Below are 16,135 nucleotides of genomic sequence, written 5' to 3' on the forward strand. Positions count from 1 at the left end.
CTGCTGTCAACTTTTCAAGTACAGAACAGCTGTGAAAAAAAAGCCAATCATGGAGGAAAATTGGAACGAAGGATGAATACAATCAGCGCTCGAGTCAATACCACAAGACTGGAAAAGACAGCATCATTCAGAGGCAATATGAAGTCTGTGCTAACACACACACACACACACACACACACACACACACACACACACACACACACACACACACACACACACACACAAACACAAACACAAACACACACAAACCCACACACACACACACACACACACACACACACACAGGAAAATCGTGTCTAAATTTGTGGAGGTGCAGCTCAGGGGAGGAAATGAGCCTATTTTTAATCTCTCAAAATAGTTCATTAGCTGAAAGCAAATGAGCTCCGGAGACTGACTGTGTAAGCGGCGAAAAACACACAGACAAGATGAAGTCGCTATCAGATGATCGATTAACGTGAGAGATGAAAATGACAAAGTACAGAGCGGTGGCAGATGGAGGCCACTTAAATTCCATTTTGTGAGAAAAAGGTTCCCTCCATTAGCAATGAGAAAAAGGTTCCCTCCATCAGCAATGAAAAGTAAACCTTATAATACTCTTCCACACAAGACGTCGCACAGACGAATGTCCCGTCAATCCAAAATGATCTAGTCTATTTGCCAATTTACACAATTGCATCAATTTGTTCTAATTGCGCTCTCTTACAACGAGTGTTTTAACTGAGTTATTCATTTTGAGATCTGGCAGTATGTGAGGCAGCTCGCCCCTCTTTACAGTTTTTTCCTATCGTTTTAGGTCATGTACCCATACCATGGTCACTTTTCCTTATCACGTGGGCTTTAGAGACACACAACTCTGCATATCTGTTAACCTTTGGTGCAAAATGCACTACAACAACCACACCACAACCAATGATGCCATAACTGAACACATGTTTCCTCTCAGAACACAATGACCTAAAAAACACTAACATCTTGAAGCATTGCCAATTGCATATATAAAATGTTGCTGTGTCCTCCAGTTTGGCATAGATTTCGTGTAGTGTTGCATTGAAAAAAGAGAAAAAACACAGACAAACACTTCTTTGGACTACAGTAATAAAGTTTGTAATATGACAGTAAACAAATAATTCTAAAATGCTGAAATATGTCAATCCAAGCCAAGAATCTGCTGACAGTGTTCATATGTCGGTTTCCCTCTCACAATATATGTCACAATTGACAAGTGTTGTAAATTTACTTTACTGTAATTGCAAATACAGTAAATGAGTGTTTTATCAGAAACCTAAAATAAGATTTTTTTTTGGGGAGAAATTACGTAATACTGTATTTGATCAAAAAAAAAATCAGAAACACAACAGATTTTCGTCAACATCGTAACATATGGTTTCACTTGCAATTCATCATGGATCAAATCTTTGTGCGTGCCTTATCCAGGCCTGGATGTCTTTGGGGGCTATGTCCATACACCCAGCAGCAATTGCCTCTAAAAGTGACATCTGGTCCTGTGGGCGTTGGTCATAGACCTTCCATCTCCATGCGGAGAAAAAATCTCAATGGGGTTTAGGAAAGGAGAGTACGGCGGCAGGAATAGGGACACCATCCTAGGATGCGCTGCAAACCACCCTGTGACTTGGCGGGAGTAGTTACGTAAAGGCCAGGATATCCCATACAATCACTAAAGTTGCTAAATTCTGCCTGTCTAGCTGTATTTCAATGAATTTCGATGCCAATTCACCAAGAACTATGGTGCACAGGAAAACAAAAATAATAATAATTAAAATAAAATACATTAACTATCTGCTAAAATAAGTATCATTTTTCTTATTCAAATATAAAACTAAATTTGTCTGTCCAAATGCAGCTTCTTTCCATCTACAGTGATCTAAATTACTGATAAGTTAGGTTTTGAACTGAAAGTTAACTGTTTTGAACAGAGTATCTAAACATTGGTAAAATATGCTGTAGTTGCACAGCGTTTTGCCGGGAGTGAACATTGACTGGGACAGGTGTCCATGAATTTTGGAAGAAGGTGTCATTGCCAGCATTTGTATCTAAGCATAGGGGCAAGTATCCACAGTTTGGTTCACATGGTCTACTGGTATGCTCAATGTGTTAAGTGTTTTGGGAATGTGAACATGGTTTAGGTAAACAGACTAAAACGATAGGAAAAAACTGTAAACTGCCTCTGAGCCGATCCTCCACGCGGCGACACAAACCTCTGAGAGGGCCAGCCTTGCGCTCTCAATTAAACTCGCTGTGGCTCAGGTGGGCATCTCTTTTCATCTCACAACAGGAGCCCTGGCTGCTTGGCTGAGTTTTCAAAAATTTCAATCAAAGCACTCCCTGTTGACCACCCGCTTTACCTTCACACACACACACACACACACACACACACACACACACACACACACACACACACACACACACACACACACACACACACACACACACACACACACACACACACACACTCAGTCATACACAGACACACACACATTACCCCTCCCCCCTCACACACACACACACCCACACATTACCCCTTCCTTCCCCCTATTAAAAATCCACGTTCCACAAATGAATTCCTAGATGGCTTTCACATTTAAAGGCCAGAGAGAAAAGGAGGGTGGGGGGGGGGGGGTGTCTGTGTTCCCTGAAAGCCATTACCTGGGAGAGAAAAGGGTGGAGAGCTTTCCGGAGACTTTTGCTCAGCTGGGATTCACAGCCACACATCTCCAGCCTGACAGGGCCAGGTGTGGGAAGAGGCCCTAAAAAAGCAGACCCATCATCTGCATACAAACCCCTTATTTGTGCGACAATCAGAGGAGCGATTGTTGAAACTTATTAGCAAGGCGGTTCTGGTCCTAATCCATCCAGCTTTGAGTAGCAACACTATAAAATGTGATTATGAGCACACGGCACGTGTGTAACATAACAATGCATTCAACTCACCTTGCTATACAGGGTACAGGAAAAGAGCATAGTTTTAGTACACTCAATAGCACGGAGTCTATTCATTCAAATCATGCATTCATGATGGCTCGTCTCTGTCTCACCCTTGATGAGATGAGGAGCTGTCTTTTTCACCAAAGTCTAGCAGGGCCGAAACTTTTAATGAATAACTTATTGCACTGGGAAAATGGAGACTACATCTATTAAAGATTATTTTTGGGCTCTTTTTTTATGACACATGAAGGAGATGATAATAAAGACATATAATGTGTTGGTTGAGATATATATTATGAGTCCAGCCCAGATGAAGTGGGTTGTCTGGCTCCTTGGGGTCTACTTCAAGAGGAATGTGCCGATGAAACAACAGATCCAATTACTGTTGCCTGGCGAAGCATAGAGAGGGGCTACAGAGTGTGCCGGGGAGCTCAGTGAAGGGGCTGTGATGGGTGTATAGGCTGCCACTGTGTGCACTTACTATGTACTGTTCTTGTTGACAGATATTGTGGTGTTTCTAAGCATATTGTGAGAGAGCAAGCGTGTGAGTGAGTAAATTAATGAATGAGTCATTCTGTATTAGGTTGAGCAAAACGCAAACTAAATGATTCAGTCATTCTGTTCCGATTGTGATAAATATGAGCAGGGATTCAAGTTCTGTTTGATGTTAATTATTACAGTGAGTTACTTAGTAAGTGACCACAATCTTTCATCTACTTTTTACAAGTGGCATTTGCCCAGACTCAAAGACAAACCTTCAAGGACAATGTTATGGGCTACAAAACATTCTTCTTAGTCTTTGCCAGACACAAATTTGCCCTTTTACAAAGAGTCTTCATTTCAAATGAATCTCAATCTATGACGTGTCTTAAGACTGCCTAATTATGAACAATTATTTCATTCCTACCATCTGCAAGATCAAACCCACCACTAGTGCAACCAAAAGAATATCAACCAACTCAATGTTTAAACTAGATGTAAAAAAAAAAAAAAAAAAACCCGTCTATGGTTGGATTAAAAAAAAAAAAGGACCAGGTTGAGAATGCAAATCACGCCTCCGTTTCTGAAGAAATATATCATCCTCATTCAACATGCATCACTCTGTGGGATGCCATGAATTACAATGACAAGAGCCATGACGGTGGGAGAGTGGGCCACATTATAACCGAGTAACTGAGCTGCGAACATTATTCTTTGGAAAACTGGCATTTGGAGCTCGGCGGCCCACTGCTGCGACACATTTCCAGCAGACAGAAGGCTGTGGAGTGGGCTCTGAACCAGGGGGTCCAATTAGAGAGGCAAATTAGCAGGGCTTTATAAAAGTGGAGTCAGTTTTCACTGAGTTTTGAATGAGGACTGCCGTCAGTAAAGAGCAGGGTAACAGGCTGCTTCAAATCAAGAAGTGCCACTATGTGGAGAGATGAGGTGGACATACTCTGGTCTAAAGGTAAAATAATAACAAGCTGAATGGAGATGTTCATTTCTGAGCACCTTTCCCAAAAAGATGGATGCTTTTGCAACAGTCTATTAATGTATCAAAACGGGGCATATTGCAGTATCTGAATGAATATTGTTCCCTTGTAGTATTTTTAATAGTCCTCACTTTATATTAATGAACCACAGTAATATCCTTATTGTGCTAATTACAATGTGCTTAAATATTATATACTTCTAATGTAACATTATTACACACTAATAACCATAATCCGTAATCCTAACATCTCCTATCCAAACTAATCTTAGAGTAAATATGTACTTATCTAAGTGCATACCTCATACATACTCATTCAAAGAACTGTGAACACATAGTACTTGAGGAGACTTAATATGAACACTTAATGTGCTGAGATGCTGAGCAGCCCCATGAGAGTACAAACCTGAGCTGAGGTGCTGTTGAGTTTCTGCAGGCCGTTCTCCAGCCGCTCCATTTTAGTGGTCAGGTCTTTGCTCTTGAGGGCCAGGAGGTTGCGGTAGAGCTTGATCTGCTCCAGGAAGGACTTGGGCGTGGTGTAGTTGTAGCGTCGCTCATTGACCAGGTAGTTCTTGGAGGTCTGGTTCACGCTGATGTGCACGTAGGCCATGAACTTGCTGACAGATTCCTTTACGTCGGGCTTCAGTTACAAAAGAAAACCAACATGCCTGCTTTTAGCCTTAAAGGATGAGATTAGCATATTACAGTGTTTGGTGTCGACCTCCTCACTCTTCTATCACTCTCAAACAAGGAAATCTGGCTGCCTGGCTCAGTCAAGCATGGAGTCTCTCTTGGCATGAGTAAAACACAGAGAAAATCCATTCATGCAGCATGTACCCCTGTTTGTGGGGATAGACTACAATCTCTGAATGAACACCTCTTTGAGAAAACAAGCACTTCATTAGGGGCTTATTAGATAAAAGCATCCTTGATGGAGCAAACTGCAAATGGGAGTGGTTTAGATCTAGGAATTTGCGAATTTGCAAAAAGACTGGAACTCCCTGCCACAATTACCGTCACACTAAAATTCTCTGAGATGTTCTGCTTAGTTAGTTTTTAATGCTGATCTACTGTTTATACTATACTTTTATGGAACTCAGTAATGTGTGAGTTTGCAACCAACACTACATTATTTAATGACATTTTTACTGACTGTCACCCCTTCCAATTTCCAGTGCACATATATTACCCATTGTGTAAACACAGTTGATTGCCAGTGTTCTTATGTGCTTGTTTGCCTTTGTTATGGAAAACAGAATCAATAAAATGTAATTATCAAAAAGAAAAAAAAACTAAAACATTTTGGTCAGAGTTTGCTTGTAAATAACCTCCCATGTACTCAACATCCTGTATACTTGCACCAAATGCAGTGAAAGTCCATGAGATCAACACCACTGGCGGGTGGAGGCTCACCTCAATGTTTTCCACTTCCTGGAGGAAGCGCAAGCTGACCGACTCTAGGGCCTCCTGCGGCCACTCGTGGAACCAGTCGATGGCCGTGCAGTTGACCATGGCGGGGAACTTCCTGCTGCGCACCCTCAGTGTGCTGCCCACCGGGGAGAAGCAGAGGGCCACCTGCCGAACAAGAGTGAAAGTGTCTATGGTGAACGAGAGTGAAAGTGTCTGTGGTGAACGAGAGTGAAAGTGTCTGTGATGAACGAGAGTGAAAGTGTCTGTGATCAACGAGAGTGAAAGTCACTGTGATGAACGAGAGTGAAAGTGTCTATGGTGAACGAGAGTGAAAGTGTCTGTGATGAACGAGAGTGAAAGTGTCTGTGATGAACGAGAGTGAAAGTGTCTATGGTGAACGAGAGAGAAAGTGCCTGTGGTGAACGAGAGTGAAAGTGTCTGTGATGAACGAGATTGAAAGTGTCTGTGATGAACGAGAGTGAAAGTGTCTATGGTGAACGAGAGAGAAAGTGTCTGTGGTGAACGAGAGTGAAAGCCACTGTGGTGAAAGAGTGTGAAAGTCACTGTGGTGAAAGAGTGTGAAAGCGTATTGAGTCTTGAGGCTGTATCCCCTCCGCGTCCCCACTCCCGGGAATACTGTGCAGGTTCATTAAGCGGTATGCAGGTACATGAAAAAAAACACGACAGCAGTTTCACCTCTAAAACTGCTGTGAATCAAACCTCACAATACCTTGGGAATTGGGTTGATATATGTGCTTATTTGTGCTACGAGGGGGTACCTTTTTATCTACTTAAACCATAGCTGTAAAAGAGAACGAGTACTGTGTTTGGTGATTCTCTCTCTCTCTCTCTGCCTTTTCATTTCCAATTTCTCAGACTCTCTGTTATTGGTGCACCTTTAGACGCCTGCGGACACGGTCGATGAAGAACTTCCAGCAGTTCTCTCTGGTGTCCATCAGCCCCTGGCCCCGCACCTCGTTCCGCACGCTACTGATGATGTTCTCCACCTCGTCATCGGGGAACAGGTCCGGGATCTCACCTGCGTTGGAAAATATCGACATGATGCCCAGACATGTGAACAGGTGTTGACAGGGTATGGGGAAACAGTACGCAAGAGTAAATAACAGTCAGCTATAGAACATTATCTTAGTCTCACTCCAAGGGAGCTACCTCCCAGAGGGGAAGAGTTTCGAAAAACAAACATTTTATGTAGCAGATACATGAACTCTCTACATTTCTGCTGTAAACAGAGTTTATGGCTTCACCTCCAGTTTAGCGCCCCTCCTACTTTTGTAATGGTGCGAATGGCTGTAAATAACAGTTTACAATAATGATAACTCATGGCAATTGTAAAGAGTTATGTCGATATGTCAATAAGACCAAACTCACCCGATGCCAAGAGGTCATTCAGCAGGACAAGGAATTTCTCATCCGCCACCTGGGCATCCGTCATCAGGAACACTGTGCCAACGTTCTTCACGCCAGCTTTGATGTAGAGCGCCCCCAAATCAGTCTGAAGCAACAACACACAATGTCAGCCGGCCACCTCCATCAATGTCCTCCTACGGATGCTCTGGGTGAAATTGATGGCGTTTAAAAGTCGAGGAGGAAGAATAGAGCGAGAGCAGAAATCACTCAAGCCTGCGCTGTATGTGGAACCAGGCCCAGAGATCATACGGAATTACACTGGCGAGATCCATAATCAGTAGTCATTACATTTTCATTTCTTTTCTCTACACAATGTAGCACTCAACATCTCCAGTATGGCATCACTCCAAAGGAGGAGTGTAAAGGAGCTATATTCATACCATAGTCATAACTGTAAGAACATAGTTCGTAGGGTCAGGGTTAGGATGTAGATTTTCAGATATAGGATTTTAATACGGTGACCTTAAAACGGGAGACTACAAAAGTATGTGCCCAAAAGAACCCTAAACATCTCTACTGTCCTTTTATTTGAGGGCGGAAAGGAAGTGCACACTCTCAAATTGTACTAATTCATCAAAAGCAGGGGTTTGGGCAAGTACTTCCTTGTAAAAACATTCCCTTCTGTAGGGAGAAAAGCTGCCAAGAGTGAAAAAAATCGTACATAAGCTGGAATGGGGGGATATTCCCACGTGAAATTGAATTCATATGCAAGTGGCATTAAAAACATCTACCTGAATTTAAAATCAGCTAAATTTGAAGAGCTTTAACACACACATAACACCCACATCAATCAGACGAATTAATCCTAATTAATGTCCAATTCCATTCCTATTCCACTTGTTGTTTGAATTCAGGACTGCTGCTGGTAAGGTTGGGTTTGCACATGGTTAATTTGTAAAAAAAAATATCAAGGGGAATTGTATACGTAATGTCTTAAAGATAGAACATTATCATCACTAATCCAAAAGGAATGTTAGATTTACAGTGGGGGAAAAAAGTATTTAGTCAGCCACCAATTGTGCAAGTTCCTCCACTTACAAAGATGAGAGAGGCCTGTCATTTTATTCATAGGTATCTCAACTATGAGAGAAGAAATGTGAAAAAAAAACAGAAAATCACATTGTCTGATTTTTAAAGAATTTATTTGCAAATTATGGTGGAAAATAACTATTTGGTCAATAACAAAAGTTCATCTCAATACTTTGTTATATACCCATTGTTGGCAATGACAAGAGGTCAAACGTTTTCTGTAAGTCTTCACAAGCTTTTCACACACTGTTGCTGATACATTGCCCCATTCATTCTTTCCTTTACACGGATCAGTTGTCCTGGTCCCCTTACAGAAAAACAGCCCCAGAGCATGATGTTTCCACCCCATGCTTCACAGTAGGTATGGTGTTCTTTGGATGCAACTCGGCATTCTTTCTCCTCCAAACAAGACGAGTTGAGTTTTTACCAAAAAGTTCTATTTTGGTTTCATCTGACCATATGACATTCTCCCAATCCTCTTCTGGATCATCCAAATACTCTCTAGCAAACTTCAGACGGGCCTGGACATGTACTGGCTTAAGCAGGGGGACACGCCTGGTACTGCTGGATTTGAGTCCCTGGCGGCGTAGTGTGTTACTGATGGTAGCCTTTGTTACTTTGGTCACAGCTCTCTGCAGGTCCTTCACTAGGTCCCCCCATGTGGTTCTGGGATTTTTGTTCACCGTTCTTGTGATAATTTTGGCCCCACGGGGTGAGATCTTGCGTGGAGCCCCAAATCGAGAGAGATTATCAGTGGTCTGGTATGTCTTCCATTTTCTAATAATTGCTCCCACAGTTGATTTCTTCACACCAAGCTGCTTACCTATTGCAGATTCAGTCTTCCCAGCCTGGTGCAGGTCTACAATTTTGTTTCTGGTGTCCTTTGACAGCTCTTTGGTCTTGGCCATAGTGGAGTTTGGAATGTGACTGTTTGAGGTTGTGGACAGGTGTCTTTTATACTGATAACGAGTTCAAACAGGTGCCATTAATACAGGTAACGAGTGGAGGACAGAGGAGCCTCTTAAAGAAGAAATTACAGGTCTGTGAAAGCCAGAAATCTTGCTTGTTTGTAGGTGACCAAATACTTATTTTCCACCATAATTTGCAAATACATTCTTTAAAAATCAGACAATGTGATTTTCTTGATTTTTTTTCTCATTTTGTCTCTCATAGTTGAGGTATACCTATGATGGAAATAACCTCTTTTTTATGTGGGAGAACTTGCACAATTGGTGGCTGACTAAATACTTTTTTACCCCACTGTATAAGGACGGGATGGTTTTGGTCCAAATAGATTCCCCTGTACCCCCCACCCCTCCCCACCACCACCCTCAGCTGAAGCCCTGGGCGTGCACCTTCAGGTAGGGAATGCTGTACCCCACCCCACCCCAACCCCCCCACACCCCCAGTTGAAGCCCTGGGCGTGCACCTTTAGGTCGGGGATGCTGTACCCCTTCTTCAGTGTGATCTGGAAGACCTCCAGGGAGCTGATGAAGGCGGCCAGCCTCGTCAGGCTCTGCTTGCCGCTGCCGCCCACCCCGACCAGCAGCGCGTTCCCTCGGGGCGACTCCAAGATGCGGTTGATACGACAGCTGAGGAAAGAGAAGATAAAAAGAAGACGATGGAGAAGTGAGAGGGTGTGCAAGAGGATGGGGAGAGCAGGGGATGGGGGTGGGGGTAGGGGGTGGAGAAGTGTTATTGAACGCTAAAACATTGAGAGAGAAAAAGGGTGTCAGGGAGAAAAGAAGTGTCTGTGTAATCGCTGTAGCAAGTGTAATCACGTTCTCAAGACAAATTAGCATTATTGCTTTCATTATTGCTACTAGCAGAAGCAGTGACACAAAAACAAAATGATTTTTCACACAGTTGCCACACGCTCTCACAGCATTGTCACAACCATTATCACCTCTCGACAAAATCCTTCATTGTCAGCCATTGGAATCAGAGATGCACCAGAACTGTCAGAATCATTTTGGGATTCTTTCCACCTTACATGTGACACATGGCGTCCTCAAAGAGGACTAAGTTCAGGGCGGCGTTGACTTCGTTGTAACCATCCAGGGCCTCCAGCAGAATTTTGTTCAGGCTCCCCCAGGAATGCACGGGCATGTATTTGGGCTCTCCGACGCCCGTAGCGAAATGGCAGAACATATTCATCGCCCGGGCTTCCTCCAGAGCCTCCTCCATGTCCTGTTGGAGAGGACAACCTTGAGTAGGCATTAAAGTATAAAGAAATATAGCACAAGCCGCCAGAAGGGGAAGGGGGTAACAAAGGGGCTACCATCACATAGTGTTTTAAAAGCACCCACCGCACTCAATTAAAGTGGACATCGGGTGATTGAGCTTAGATTGGATTTTCTTTTCTGCACCCTACTCTCTGGTTCTCTTGAAAGTGTTTGTTTTTTCTTTTCTCCTTCCTTTCTCTCTTTTGTTTTGGTTGTGAAAGATCCCACACTACCGCACTACTCATCCACGGCAGTATTTTTTTGTTAGGCTTGTTATCTCTTTCCTGTGACGGGTGACGGTGAGTCGAAGATGTGGACGTTTTTTGGTGCGTCGTTTCGAGCCAAGCCCAGCAGCACAGGGAGAAACAGAGTAGTGTCAGTTTGTAGTTTGTAGAAAGTTCTGGAGGTTTTCTTACGAGGGAAGTGCATGGTGACGTGTGGGTGGAGGATGGGATAAACAAACAACAACGACAACAAAAAAACATTATGTTTTCTCCTCCAATTTGCTGGACTGATGACGGCGCCAGCTGACAACTTCTCCTCTGATTAGCATTGTCTCCGTGACGACCAGCCTCGCCGGTCAGCACCAGGTTCTGCAGGCTCGACCCGAGCTGCTGTCAGCTGACGGCAACCTAATGATCCCCCTAACGCTTTGTTACAGAGCCGGGTGTGAGAGACAGATATGCAGACAGCCCCCCAACCCCCCCCCCCCCCCCCAAACCCTCCTCCTTACCTCGTAAAACTTCCTGGCAGTGTCGGTCTGCAGCTTGTCGAAGGTGGCAAAGTCCCTGTCTTCCACCATCTTGTCTCGGTAGACCCGGTTGGACTCGTGCAGGTAAATCTTCACCAGGTCCTGAGGGGTCTTCAGGCACTCACTGGTGCAGAACAAGATACCCTGAGAACACAAGAAAAAAAAGTTCTAGCTAGTTTGGTTTACTTGCTATTCCATTATTCTCTGTTCACTTCCTTGTTCCATGTTCCTGGTCCTGGTGTTGCAAAACAAACAGAAGCTAGCTTAATTTAAAAATGCCGGATTGCCACAATTAGTGCTGCTCTGCATGAAGCTGATTAGACTCAACTAGTTATTTTAATATTTTATACAACAGTTAGTTGAACAACTTATTAATTTCTAATTGGAGAATAGGCATTCCATGAGTGGGGATATCCTGGCAAAACCCCACCCGGATTCTTCACCACTAGTAATCACTCAGCATTTGAATGACACTTCAACCGTTGAATTGTATGACTTTAACATATCATCCATTCAAAGCAAGAGAGCAGAGTGGCAGGCAGCAATTTTATAATGTTACATTTGGCAGTTTCTGAGTGAGGACAGAGAGCAAATGGTGTAGGGGGAAGATACAAATTAACATGTAACCTGAAGACAGGTGAGTGTACAAATGAATGTGCACGAATAGCCTTTCTGGCCCACTTTGAGTGACAATATTCGTTGCTTCGCAACACCAGATGCCAAAAACTCAGGTTGGAACTCATTTTTCGTGTGGAGAATTAATAAACCAAATGGTTTACTGGTAATTGAAAGAAACTGTTGTATAAAAGCAATATGACACTTTGCCAACCCCACTCTCACCCGTGTCACAAATGTGTTTTTCTACTTCACTAAATGTAATGACCCAACAACGACCGGATAACACAAGGTATGAAGGCCATATAAGCACTGAACATTCACAAAAGTTCAACTTTAAGTGGATTTCATTTAATTAAATATCAGTCTCTTATCCCACAGACCCCCGTAGGTACAGTGCTGTCAGAAAAAGTTCAAGAGCATTCAATCTGAAGAAGATGGCTCTGGGTTACGTATGCTAGTCATTAAAGCTGCTTCTGGCAGCACTGCTGAGTAGGAACGTTCAGCTGTGTGTAATGTGCCATCCTTCGGGGAGTCATTCCTTATTTAAGTTCGACGACACAGTGCAGTACAGAGGTTAGGAGTTACTGTGCTGAGCCAACAAATTGGACTGGTGAGAGTAAATATTCAGTGTGACACTTGGGCCATTGGTAAGTATGGCACCCATTACTGTGACAGAAATGTCAGAAGAATGTTAGCCTGGTATTTAAATTCACTTTGTGAATAGACAGTCCACTGGGGAGGGGTTTACAGTTGTTGCATCCTAATGGACGTAGACTTGGGGTTCATTTTGAAACCATTGGACCAGCCTTTGACTAATCAGCATTGACCTATATGGGAATGCCATACAGTACTTCCTATGGTGCAAGCTGATGTATTTGCATGTTGCTAAACCCTGTTACTGTAAAATAAACATTGTCTTTGCACCTTGATGAATACATTTGCACTTTCTTCTTGTTGTTTGCTAGCGTTGCTACGCCTGTGGCAACAGAGCACTACCACCAATGTTGTAACTAATTTCAAAAACATGCTTCACCTCAACCATCACAATTAGCCATCCCCACTGGAGACTGAATGGAGGCCCAGCGAATGACCCAGCGATTCAGCAAGTTTCCAGACTTTAATCACAGTGAAAACTGAGATGTGAGCAATAGGCAGGCGAGGCCAGGTTAGAACAATAGGCCAGACTTGACTTGAATCCTATGAATCCCACCTCGAGTGAAGTGTTTTGATTTAAATGGAGCATTTGATCTCAAGGCCTGAAAACTCAAGACCTTTGTCTCAATTAACTTGGTGTGAAACCCCTGAGAGAGACAAAGAGTGCTGAATCACTCTAGTTTCCATACTCAATGAACTGGCAAACGGAGCATAGAAACTTCTTTCTTTTTCAATAGACAAGAAATTCACATTAAAATAATAATTTCATGGTCAGAATGTAAACGTATTAATTTTTTTACTGCACAACTACACCACAAATCTCTACAATAACGAAAGACGGTGCAGAGCCAAATGGCCGTAACGCATTGCTGGCTGGGTGTTTGTGTTTTATTTAGAACGTATACAGTCAAGGTCGTTGTTCATGTCTGATTAGCTTTGCCACCCTCATACTGGCAGAGGCAGGTACACAGATGGCCCAAATCAGTTCCGTTTAGTCTCTGTGGCAACCGCGCCACTGGGCAGGGCCACGGGCGTGTGCGGACGGACGGATGGGCGCACTCCTCTGTTTACGCAGTGACGCATTCACAAGCTGCTCCTAACCCATCATCCTAGCTGAAAGAGGGGGGGGGGGGGGAGGAGCACAAATAAATAAATAAATAAACAAACAAACAAACAACGTCTGTATGCCGCAAAGCTCGGACACGGTCCTGCCGTCAACTTCTGTTAGCAGGGGTGACAATCCCATTAGTCACAATTGTGGACGCAATGTGACAACTGTCTTCTAAATCCTCTGCTAAATGGAGCAGGTAATTGTTGTGATTAGACAAGGAAACTGGCAGCGCTGGATACTGATGGTAATACTCAGGTGCTGCGATATTGTGTGTGTGTGTGTGTGTGTGTGTGTGTGTGTGTGTGTACTTGCCCAAACACACAAACATAAGACTAGTCTTCCAGACCACTGTCTGAAGAAGCACAGTCCATTCTCTGCGCATACAGAATCTCATTGTGCGACCATGGCAGATGATCCTCTGGGTGCTGGCAAAGCAATCATAAAAAAAATATGGGCCCTAATTGATGGTCAACTGGCAACCAGCAAAGCAACGAGCAAAGTCCACTGCACATAAATTAAGCTAATTTAATAATTTGGCATAAACGATTTTGCACAAACATGGGGCAATGCTCCCAAATTCCACACAAGAGCTTTAGTTCAGGCATGATGGGCTTGGCCATCAATGAAATTAGAGCCCACAGTGTCTGTATTCAGAGGTTGTACCAGGGTTGTGTGGAATTACATATACAAGAAGAGACAAGATCAAGTTAGATCAGACTAAATAGAGCGAATTGGCTTCTAGTTGCCACTCATCTTCAGTAGGTTTGAGATGGAAGATTAGCTAATTCAATTCCCTTGTTTGTTATCTAAAGGGTGATCAACAGAAGAGAGACACTGTTGCACAACTCAATGAGACTGTTTATCCAATACTGCAACAGACACCTTGCAGAAAAAGGCTGAGAATAAAGTGCTGTAAAAACCTATTTCTGTTAAATGGTTTCGAAACAGAATAAATAACTACTGCATTGGCTTGCATGCATTTTAGACTGGCCCAGTACAGTGTAAACATACAACAACGTCTAGAAAGTGTCCCCTCTATTTAATGCAAGGTCATTGACTCATTCCTAGTGGTAGATTTGCCACTTGTATGAATAATATAATTCATTGATTACATTTTCCTACCAAATACATAGAATAGATATTAAGACCTAGGCAACGCATAGGCCCTATTTTAATCACTTTCTGGATAAAAAAAATCTGCTGCTGAGTTGACACTAACGTGATCTGATGTATCGTAGTGTGTTTATGTGTGTGGGGGTGGCCTACATCTCTTCAGTGGGAAATTGACATGCCAAATAACAGCAAGCTCCTGTCAATACCAATGGATTCTGAGTCAAATGCCAACACTTGAGGAAGGACAGGGTCAAAGATTTGAAGTTTATTCAAATGTGCAGCCTGCACAGGGAACCATGCCCAAAACCAAGGCTCAGGAAGTGACTCACAGGTGGAAGAAAGGGTATAACAATTATACCAGCCAGGTAGTGAAGTCAACATGTAAAGTCAGTATAATTAGTCTGCATGATTCAACTAGTCATGCATAAATCAGAAAGTCATGAGGTAGACAGAGATGGATACTGTCTGCACTGATGGATCATGGGTTTCTCAGGGAACTTTAATCTAAAGCACAGGACAGACACAGACTGGGTAGGTTGTTACTTTATGGCTATCTCTCTTCCATTTGGGCATTCTTGCATCGCTGGGAGAAGCCTGTGGAGCTGATAAGACAGCTGAAAAGGACATTACTTCTTTACACACAAAACATCCAAATCAACAAAAACTCCTCACACCGAGCGCGTGCACAGTCGAAACACACAAGTGTTGAAGTGCATTACGAACTTGAGGCAAGTGCTACTTTCAAAAAACGAGGCCGTCTCGAGGGCCGGAAAAAATGTAATAAAAATGATAACACTCACACTGATAGGCTGGACCACGACACAGCTTGAGCGTGAGCCTCTGTTCTCGCTCTGAGCCATGCCAGTACAATGCAGCGGGAAGTCACTTAAGATGATGCAGTGCAGACAGGCCCCTGTTATGCCTTCTGGTTGTGCCAGACATGGAGGATAATGCAGGGGATGTCTCAGCACACTGGCAGGTGACAATGCAGTCCTACTGACGCCCCAAATAGGGGCTAATTAGTTTAGCATATCCAAGCTCACAGCCCTAAAAAATAATTACCGAATGTCTTGTCAAGACGGTTTTTTTTTTCCAATAAAGGACTGCACCTTGCGGCAGCATATAATTAAAGACACAGAAATTGTTTTTTAAAGAACTGATGTTTTGAGAGAAACAACTTTTTGTAAGGGTATGTTGCGAGGGTGAGCCTTTTCTTGTTTTCCATTCATCACAACAGAGCAATTCTGGGGGAAAATCTTGAGTGTTTGGCATTGTGTGAATACATTTTTGAAACATATTAAAACCAAGATCTGCTTTTTTCTTCATCCTGTGAAAGCAAATCTAAAATTTCAGACAGCTTTTCGCAACGACTAAAGGACACA

General features: G+C 43.1%; 1 protein-coding gene across 1 annotated transcript in view; it reads right to left on the reverse strand.

Annotated features, from left to right (window-relative positions):
* The window catches only part of dnah9 (dynein, axonemal, heavy chain 9), a gene marked incomplete at both ends in the record, with an annotated part of 112,113 nt that overhangs the window by 48,518 nt on the left and 47,460 nt on the right, over positions 1-16,135 (reverse strand). The window contains 7 exons of the mRNA XM_080833769.1: positions 4,821-5,054; positions 5,828-5,989; positions 6,721-6,863; positions 7,214-7,337; positions 9,711-9,873; positions 10,275-10,471; positions 11,240-11,401. Of these exons, the coding sequence (XP_080689895.1) occupies positions 4,821-5,054; positions 5,828-5,989; positions 6,721-6,863; positions 7,214-7,337; positions 9,711-9,873; positions 10,275-10,471; positions 11,240-11,401 (1,185 nt within the window). The remainder of the gene's footprint in view (positions 1-4,820; positions 5,055-5,827; positions 5,990-6,720; positions 6,864-7,213; positions 7,338-9,710; positions 9,874-10,274; positions 10,472-11,239; positions 11,402-16,135) is intronic.

Source organism: Sprattus sprattus (assembly GCF_963457725.1).
Source record: "Sprattus sprattus genome assembly, chromosome: 3".
In the NCBI taxonomy this organism is placed as follows: domain Eukaryota; kingdom Metazoa; phylum Chordata; class Actinopteri; order Clupeiformes; family Clupeidae; genus Sprattus; species Sprattus sprattus.